Source organism: Schistocerca americana, chromosome 8 (assembly GCF_021461395.2).
Source record: "Schistocerca americana isolate TAMUIC-IGC-003095 chromosome 8, iqSchAmer2.1, whole genome shotgun sequence".
NCBI classification, from domain to species: Eukaryota; Metazoa; Arthropoda; class Insecta; order Orthoptera; family Acrididae; genus Schistocerca; species Schistocerca americana.
This window is the reverse complement of record NC_060126.1, coordinates 335276173-335285558: the sequence shown is the minus strand read 5'-3', so window position 1 is coordinate 335285558 and position 9386 is coordinate 335276173. Positions and strand designations below refer to the sequence as shown.

Here is a 9386-nt window from a genome sequence, read left to right as displayed (position 1 = left end):
GTGGCCTATAAACTGTCGCCCCTCCCTAATTTAGGACCACTGACTCCGGGGAAAGAAAAATACAGTGCCTCATGGGGATTCAAACCCTAACCAGTTCCCGACGACTTATTAGAAGCCAATCCCTTAGACTACGGCGCCACTGGGCTGGCTAAGAAAACTTGTAGAATTGTCAACAGAAAATGCAAACATGACTTCCTTTATTTCTTTAATCGCAAGAAAGTGGATACTGAAAAATACGAGATTTATTCTTCATTCTAAACACATTTCAATCACAACAGATACGATATAACACCACGATTATTCAGATGAGGTAGTCTGATGCTGCGGCATATCTTCCGTCTGTACAAAGCTGTAATATGCCATATTCTTGCAACGAAATATAATAGCTACTTGATGCCAAACTTGATTTCACTGGTGTATTCAGTTGAGTTCTAGTTTAAAATGTTCATCACATTCTTCCTATTTCAATTACTTTCGGCAATTTCAAAAATTGGTGCCAAAAAATAAGAAATTGAAGACGTTTGTTGTCCTCAGTCAGTTTTTAAGGAAATGAGGACACAGCATGAAAATCGAGGACTATCCCCTGAAAATGAGCACATCGTGGGGGGGGGGGGCATATCGGAGACCATTGTTAGAATAAAAGAAGGGCGTCATTTTTCAGCTCTCACTTTAGGCGGCAAAGCGGCTAGCAAACGCACTGCCGCAATAATTTATTTTTAAAATATATAGTTACTCGTCTGTTTTCAATCTACGTTTTGCTCCAGTTTTAATGGTCTTATTGTTGACTGGGCGGTAATTCTCCATATCATTTATTTACTGTTGTGGAACCACTTCAAAAACATTACTGAATCGCTGCTGCAAGTTTGTTACCTGTGCCGTTAATACGAGCGCAAGGTTAGCCTATGAAGGAAAGAGACAGGCTCATGGCATGCCTTAAACCGTGGCGTGATTTATTACTTGTTTGCTGGAGGCGGGACGAGGCTAATATTCTTTTGTTGTATCAAATACTAAGCTATGTTTACGTAATACGGCACTTTCAACCGAATCACCTTCGTTCTGACAGCACTGGACAGTAACCGGAAACAGAGGATGTCCTTTTCACGGTACAGGTGTGACAGTTGTGGCACTCATAGTTACGTCACAGTGTCTGTACTTACATAAAAGATATACAAGTTGAAATCCCGCCAGTCGACGCCTAGATAAATAGTGCACAGGCACCATCTGCGCATAGCTGAATTTCGTATACATATTACTAGCAATGAGGGTGCTAAAGATTTGTATTTTTATTTGTGCTATCATAGTTAAGACTTCCTGTGACTCTGGTGAGGTAAGTAATTCACTTTATGAAGTCATGAAAAAATTTTGTAAATGAACAGTAAGTCTATAGGTGACTATCGGGAGCAATTATCTAATAATTCACTTAGATAGTCTGCCGAGGGTTATGAGATACAATTTCCATGGTTTTCCTGATAATTTCTGTACAGGTATTTCTTATTTTTTGTACGTGCGAAGGAGATTTTGCGTAGAAAGCATTACCACATTCAGATCAAAACGGATGACAGCCCTATTTTATTATTAATTTTGATATTCTGGCGTTTCTCTTTTCTTAAAGTGGTGGTTGTTGCAAACGTTGTCTTGCTGATAATCATCCCAACCTCCCATTCCTGAGCTCTGTTCACAACATTTCGAAAATTTGATTTCCTTAAGCTTTGTTACTGATTTCAAAGATTATTTGTCCACATACTTTTCACAGCGACGTTTCCATCTCGCGAGGCAGTCCTGAATAGTTTCATTTCAGATGACCTTTAAAGTGTGTATGACGAATTTGCTCTGTGATGAATTTACACCGAGGTGATAAAAGTCATAGGACAGTTATTCGCAGCAGTCTTCTTAATGTTTCTTCTTATTGCTCCATCTTCAAGAATATCTACGTTTACATAGTTACACCACAAGCCACAGTACGGTGCATGGTGGAGGGTGTCTTGTGTCAATACTACTCATTCCCTTTTCTATTTAAGTCGCAAATGGAGCGATGGAAAACTTACTCTCTATATGCCTTCGTATGATCCCTAATATATCTCATCGTGTCGTACAGTCCTTACACGAAATGAAAATCGGCAACAGTAGAAGGTGTCAGCAGTCAGTCAAAATGTCGGTTCTGTAAATGTTCGACTTATCTCCTGAGATTTCCATTGGAGTTCAAGCAGCCTTTCCGTAATAGTCGTCTGCTTACAGAACAAACCGATAACAAATCTAACAGCAGTTCTCTGAACTGCTTCGATGTCTACCTTTGGTCCGACCTGGTGAGGATGACATACATTCGAGCATTACTCAATGATGAGTACCACTATTGTTCTATATGTGGTCCCCGTTAGAGGTAAGCTACACTTACGTAAATTTCACCTAAAGAACGGCAGTCGACCATTTACCTCTCCTGTCACCGATTATATGCTCGTTACATATCGTGTTATTTAGCAGCGTAAAGACAGACTTATTAATCGATGTAACTGTGTCAAGAATCGGACCACTAACACTGTATTCGAAATTTAGAGGATTGATTTTTCACCCTATCCCCATTAACTTACATTTTTCTAAATTGATCATACCAAACAGAAAATCTGTCAAAGTCATCCTCTATCCTCCCACAGTCACTCAAGGACCTGACATCCCTGACATCCTATTCCGTATACAAAGATTTTCTTTAATAGTCTGCAGTGGGGTACTGTATCAAACACTTTCCGAATATCTTTGAAGGTGAGTTTCGTTGGAGTGGTTCTTTGTTGCTCCATGCTAATTTGTGGACAGAAGTCTCAAGAAAATGCATTACATACCGACTTAGAATATACTGAAGAGTTCTACAGCATACCATGCTGGGGATACTGGTTCGTAATTTTGGGCTCTATTCCTTTAGCCTTCTTGTAGAAGTATACAGGAATTTCCTGCTCATTTGCCCAATTTCTTGGAAATTTTGTCTAGACGAATGATAACGGGACGATGCCGAAAAGTACTCCACGTAAAACCGAAGTGAAATTACATCTGGATCTAGCAACATTTGTTTTCAACCCTTTCAGGTGCATGTCAGTGTCACGTATGTCTACTTTTTATGTTGTCCATATTGCACTGGTCAAACTAATGTATGAGAGCAAATTTTTTTCATGGTCTGATCAATCGTGAAATTAAAACCACAGTGAAAATCCGATGAAACTTGGTGCAGATGTGTTTCCCAGTGTAACTAGTATTCCCACAAATCATCTCAAGTCGTCGTTTTCAGCTATGAGCCCACAGTGAGTTCACAAAGATGTACAGAACACTAAAGCCTCCTGCACTTTGTGAAGTGCAAGCCATTATTCGATTTCTTCATGAGAGTTTCAGCCTTATTTCAAGCAGCCCACATAACTTAACTGTGATGCAAGACACCAAAGTGCGGCAGTGGTGCAGGAACCTTTGAGCTGGAAGTATAGATGTTCATGATGCATGCAGTTAGGTAGGGAAGCGAGCGTCAGCCAATGATCTCGTTCGATGAGTGGATCAAAGTGGATCGGGCAGCTCGAGAAAATTATCCATGGAAAGCAGAACAAGCGAATAGGAGCACTATCACCATGCATTGTCGCCCTTCACGAAAATGCTCGGACATACTTTGCAGCTGTAACACAAGAACAGCTGATTAAGAGGACAGAATTTTGACGCAGACAACGAGATTTAGACGAGTTTAGGCAGAGGCAGAGGCAGTTGCCTTCTATGACGAGGGTATTAGAAAATCTGTACAACACTATGATAAATACATACGTCGGAGCGGTTACTACCAGAGAAGAAGACGGAAGGAGAAGTTAAATGTTGCAAATACACTACTGGCCATTAAAACTGCTACACCACGAAGATGACGTGCAACAGGCGCGAAATTTAACCGACAGGAATAAGATGCTGTGATATGCAAATGATTAGCTTTTCAGAGCATTCACACAAGGTTGGCGCCGGTGGCGACACCTACAACGTGCTGACATGAGGAAAGTTTCCAACCGATTTCTCATACACAAACACCAGTTGGCCGGTGTTGCCTGGTGAAACGTTGATATGATGCCTCGTGTAAGGAGGAGAAATGCGTACCATCATGTTTCCGACTTTGATAAAGTTCGGATTGAAGCCTACCGCGATTACGGTTTATCGTATCGCGACATTGCTGCTCCCGTTGGTCGAGATCCCACGACCGTTAGCAGAATATGGAATAGGTGGGTTCAGGAACGCCGTGCTGGATCCCAAGGGCCTCGGATCACTAGCAGTCGAGATGACAGGTATCTTATCCGCATGGCTGTAACGGATCGTGTAGCCACGTCTCAATCCCTGAGTCAATAGATAGGGACGTTTGCAACACAACAACCATCTGCACGAACAGTTCGATGACGTTTGCAGTAGCATGGACTATGAGCTCGGAGACCATGGCTGCGGTTACCCTTGGCGCTGCATCACAGAAAGGAGCACCTGCGATGGTGTACTCAACGATGAACCTGGGTGTACGAATGGCAAAACGTCATTTTTTCGGATTAATTCAGGTTCTGTTTACAGCATCATGATGGTCGCATCCGTGGTTTGCGACATCGCAGTGAACGCACATTGAAGGCGTGTATTCGTCATCGCCATACTGGCGTATCACCCGGCGCGATGGTATGGGGTGCCATTGGTTACACGTCTCAGTCAGCTCTTATTCACATTGACGGCACTGTGAACTGTGGACGTTACGTTTCAGATGTGTTACGACCCGTAGCTCTACCCTTCATTCGATCCCTGCGAAACCCTACATTTCAGGAGGATAGTGCACGACCGCATATTGCAGGTCCTGTACCGGCCTTTCCGGATACAGAAAATGTTCCACTGCTGCCCTGTCCAGCACATTCTTAAGGTCTCTCACCAACTGAAAACATCTGGTCAATGGTGGCCGAGCAACTGGCTCGTCACAATACGCCAATCACTACTCTTGATGACCAGTGGTATAGTGTTGAAGCTGCATGGGCAGCTGTACCTGTACTCGCCATCCGAGCTCTGTTTGACTCAATGCCCAGGCGTGTTAAGGCCGTTATTACGGACGGAGGTCGTTGTTCTGGGTACTGATTTTTCAGGATCTATGTACCCAAAATGCGTGAAAATGTAATCACATGTCAGTTCTAGTATAAAATATTTTTCCAATAAACAGCCGTTTATCATCGGCATATCTTCTTGGTGTAGTAATTTGAATGGCCATTTGTGTAAAACATCTTTGGTTTCCACTTTGGTATCTATGTCGTAATCGTTTGGACCTCGAAAAAAAAAGAAAAAAAAATTAAGAACTGCCGTTGTATTTCCATACGACGTTCCCTAGTGAATAAAAGTTCAGCTTTTCGTAAACTGTCTTTTTTTGTCACATCATATTATTCAACGGACATAAGAGGCCTTCGAGCAACTTAGTGTCTTTACGTACGACCAAAATTGTCGCTGGTTCTTGGCAAGATTTTCGGCTGAAGTGAGCCGGTGGGAGTAATTTTATGATTTGGATATCGATCTTTTTCTAGGCTCTATTGCATGTCGACATTACATTGTTCTTTTTGAACCAAGGGTGCAAGAATCTCTGTTTACTCAGAATTTTCCCAGTTAAGTTATTAAAACCTGGTTGGTCATACAACTGATTTTCTGCTCTTTTCGGTGTGAATAACCTCCTTGACGTGATGATGGACTTAATAACAGCAGTAACAATCGTCACTCTGACAACAAAATGATCACCAATCCCTGTCTCTATTCTGGCATTATCGATAGTGTAAGGTCTCGTTGTAGCTGCAAGGTCTAAAATATTTCCATTTGTTGTGGTAGCTCTAAATAGCTGCTGAAGACATTTTCGGCTGACTTCTTCATAATTACAAGGCTGTTTGGTCTTATAGCCCACAAAGAATCCATAGAGGTTACAATCTATACCGTCACGTAAAACTAGCATCATATTGTAGTGGCACTTCCTCGCTACTGAGCTATACTTTCTTTGACTTATTTTAAAACTGCAACAGCGAAATCGGGTGCCCGGTGGAAACATCCGGTGATCAGGCTAATTTCAATTAGGCCGGTTACTCGCCTCCAGATAACTCCGCAGTTAGTCTCACTATCGGCCTCGATAAACACAACGTATTCGTCGACTGCAGTTGACACTTCAAATTATGGCGGCTAGTCTGTTTTCTCGACACACCATCTGTGCCCCCTTAAATATATCATAACTTTCTACTTAGGGTTTCATTCAGTCCTCGTTTCCTAATATAGTTTCCATCTCCGACAAGGTCTCAGCTGGTAATTAAACTCAAATCTCTCTCTGGTTTTTTTCTCCGAGTACTGTTTCAGCGCTATATCTTCCATTTTTTATGAATTGTTCGGTAATTTACTGTTACAATTTTGACATTCGAGAGGTCTTTACTTTGTGTGCGATCTGATTGCGCACACTGCGTTTAGACTGGCGAGCGTTCATCAGTGGACGTCAAACTATCACCTAGCCTACGAAATCTCCTTGTACACACACTTGCTACAGGAGCAGCTGCTTCCTCTGCACGGTGCACCACTCATCTATTAAGGGATGTACCACGATCCGCCACCTCATAACACAGGTCCAGAAAACGGCAGCCAAGACCGTCTCAGAATCGAGTGGGCCTCTAGCTGACACCTTCCACTCGGATCCAGACAAAGTGAGTCAGGGAACTCTGAGTACTATTCAGGAAATTAGAAGCTATGCTGTCACCTGCGTGGGAGCCAGCAGTCTTCACCACTTCCAATAGTCGCCATAAAGAACTGAGGTTGGCCTTAGAACCCAAGCGAATCACGTCATTGGTGCCGACACGAGTCAAAGCTTCTAAATGACTGCACCCTGTAGTCCCGACAGCCGAAGCCAGAGCCACCGATATAATTCGGTTGAAGTTCCCTGTTAGAAATACCGAGCGCACATTGGACTTCTTTCCAGCCCTATACGCTCCTCTCCTAAGGAGATGCATTACACGCCTAACATTGAAGAGCTCACCTTGTATCTTCTCGGAACCTCCTGAAGAAGCGGCATCTTGTCCCGTCTTAGGGCGAATGGGGGAGGCCAGACCGCCAGTCCCCACACTGTCCCTCCACTTTGAGTGATGCGATCGCATTGCAAAATATTAACAAAGGAAATAAGTGTTCCGTATAAATCAGTGGTAAAAATTTTGTAAATTAATCCATCTAGATGGTTTAATAAATTTTCATAAATAATGTGCCATTTTGGGCTACGCAGTCAACTGACACCCACAGCTTGCCATCTGATGCGATTGTTTCTCCGCATGCACTATGGCACTCGGTAGCAAAATCCAGACAGCCGACCGTTGCCGAAAACGTCTTCAGTTGTTCGCAAAACAAAGGGCAGCTTCTCGTGCCTCCGCACACGGTATGCACACACCTTATGCCTCCTAACATTAAAAATCGAATTGACACAAAGGGTAGACAAGATGAATGAAAAAGAGCCTCGTTACCTTGTAGACAAAGTTTTGTCCTGGCAAACTTGTTAGAAACGCACCTGTAAACAGACACTGGCATTAGGATCCGAGCTGCTGGAATGGCGGTCATATGTGCGTGAGGTGTGCTTACTTGTGTGTGTAAATGTGGCTGTGTTCTTTTCTGAAGAAGACTTTGGCCGAGAGCTGTCTGCAACGCAACGTGTCGTCTTTACGGTGAACACCAGTTTATAAAACTTCAAATGTTCAAATATGTGTGAAATATTATGGGACTTAACTGTTAAGGTCATCAGTCCCTAAGCTTACACACTACTCAACCTAAATTATCCTAAGGACAAACACACACACACCTATGCCCGAGGACTCGAACCTCCGCCGCGACCAGCCGCACAGTCCATGACTTCAGCGCCTTATAAAGCTTCCTAGCTGGTTAAAACTGTGTGCCGGACCGAGACTCGAACTTGAGTCCTTCGCCTTTCGCGGACAAGTGCTCTACCATCTGAGTCGCCCTAGCGCGGCTCACCACCCGTCCCCACAGCTTCAGTTCAACCCGTATCTCGTCTCCCACCTTCCAAAACTACACAGATGTTCTTCGACGAATCTAGCAGAACTAGGATTCCTAGAAGAAAGGGTACTGCGGAGACATGGCTTAACCACAGCCAGGGGCTGCAAGGTTCGCAGAAGAGCTTCTGTAAAGTTTGGAATGTAGGAGACGAGGTACTGGCAGAATTGAAGCTGTGAGGACGGCTCGTGAGTCGTGCTTGGGTACCTCAGATGGTAGAGCACTTGTACGCGAAAGGCAAAGGTCCCGAGTTCTAGTCTCGGTTCGGCACACTGTTTTAATCTGCGAGGGAGTTTCATAAGAGCGCACACTCCGCTGCAGAGTGAAAATCTCATTCTGGAGCAGTTTTACTTTTCCTTCTGTTGTCATTATTACAACCTGGAGTTTCCATTGTTTGTTACACGACGTACGTTATATGTGCATCACGTATTTCGTATATTTCCTATCTCAATCTATCTCCTTTTTAATTAAAAGGGATTGTTGAATTTTTTGTAAAAGAAATATGTCCACTTTACTTCATAATAATATTGTTTTCAGGTCACAGAAGAAATTGATGAACCAGGAATCGTAACGAAATGTGCAAATGAAGTGGGCTTGTCAAGAGGTTTGTACTCAATGCTTCCTTGATGTACCATTAAGTAATCTGTAACTTCACGTCACCTGATGAAGTACGAAAGTAACTCAATAAGCCATGCTACCAATTTCTTTTCTTCTTACACATTCATTTGAAATTTCAAATGGGTATGGCGTACAGTTATTATCCACCAGATATATAAACTATTTTGTGCAGCTTCTGGCGAAGAAGATAGAGAAAATTACACACATTCAACTCACATGTTCGTCAGATGTGAAGATTAAATTCTTCTTGGACTAAACGCTTGTTGACTCTACATTTCACATTGAAAGTATTGTCTGAAACACTTAGACTTCGAAGGCCCTTCCTTGCAGCAGTTCAGGCGGACACTCGCGAAATTTTGTCACAGTTCATTTTTATATTCTCGGGAGATGTGTGGCCGTCTGGTGGAAGCTACGTAGGCGGTGGACTAGTCGTTTTTTCATTATTTCTTGCTAATTTACGAGGGGTATTTTAATGTTGCAATTATCACTACCAAAAATAAATTTCAATCTCGATAACTATTTTATCCATCAATTACCGGCAATTGTCTGCCATCCTGATATATAATGAAATTTACACATCTCTGTAGAGCTCCACTTTGCTGGAGAAACCATTACAGAATGGCACAGTCCACTGATGATGAAGAGGCGGAGAGCACTATTTTATTTTGTCCAATTGAGCTGTGTGCTACGTTACAGTGACGCAGGAGTGACAATGTATAGGGCATTACGACCAC

At 42.8% G+C, this 9386-nt stretch overlaps 1 protein-coding gene across 1 annotated transcript in view; it reads left to right on the top strand.

Annotated features, from left to right (window-relative positions):
- The first annotated feature begins 1192 nt into the window (after window positions 1–1192).
- The window catches only part of LOC124545426, a 58706-nt gene continuing 50512 nt past the window's right edge, over window positions 1193–9386 (top strand). Inside the window, exons 1-2 of the mRNA XM_047124346.1 lie at window positions 1193–1327; window positions 8572–8638. Of these exons, the coding sequence (XP_046980302.1) occupies window positions 1259–1327; window positions 8572–8638 (136 nt within the window). The 5' untranslated portion in view covers window positions 1193–1258. The remainder of the gene's footprint in view (window positions 1328–8571; window positions 8639–9386) is intronic.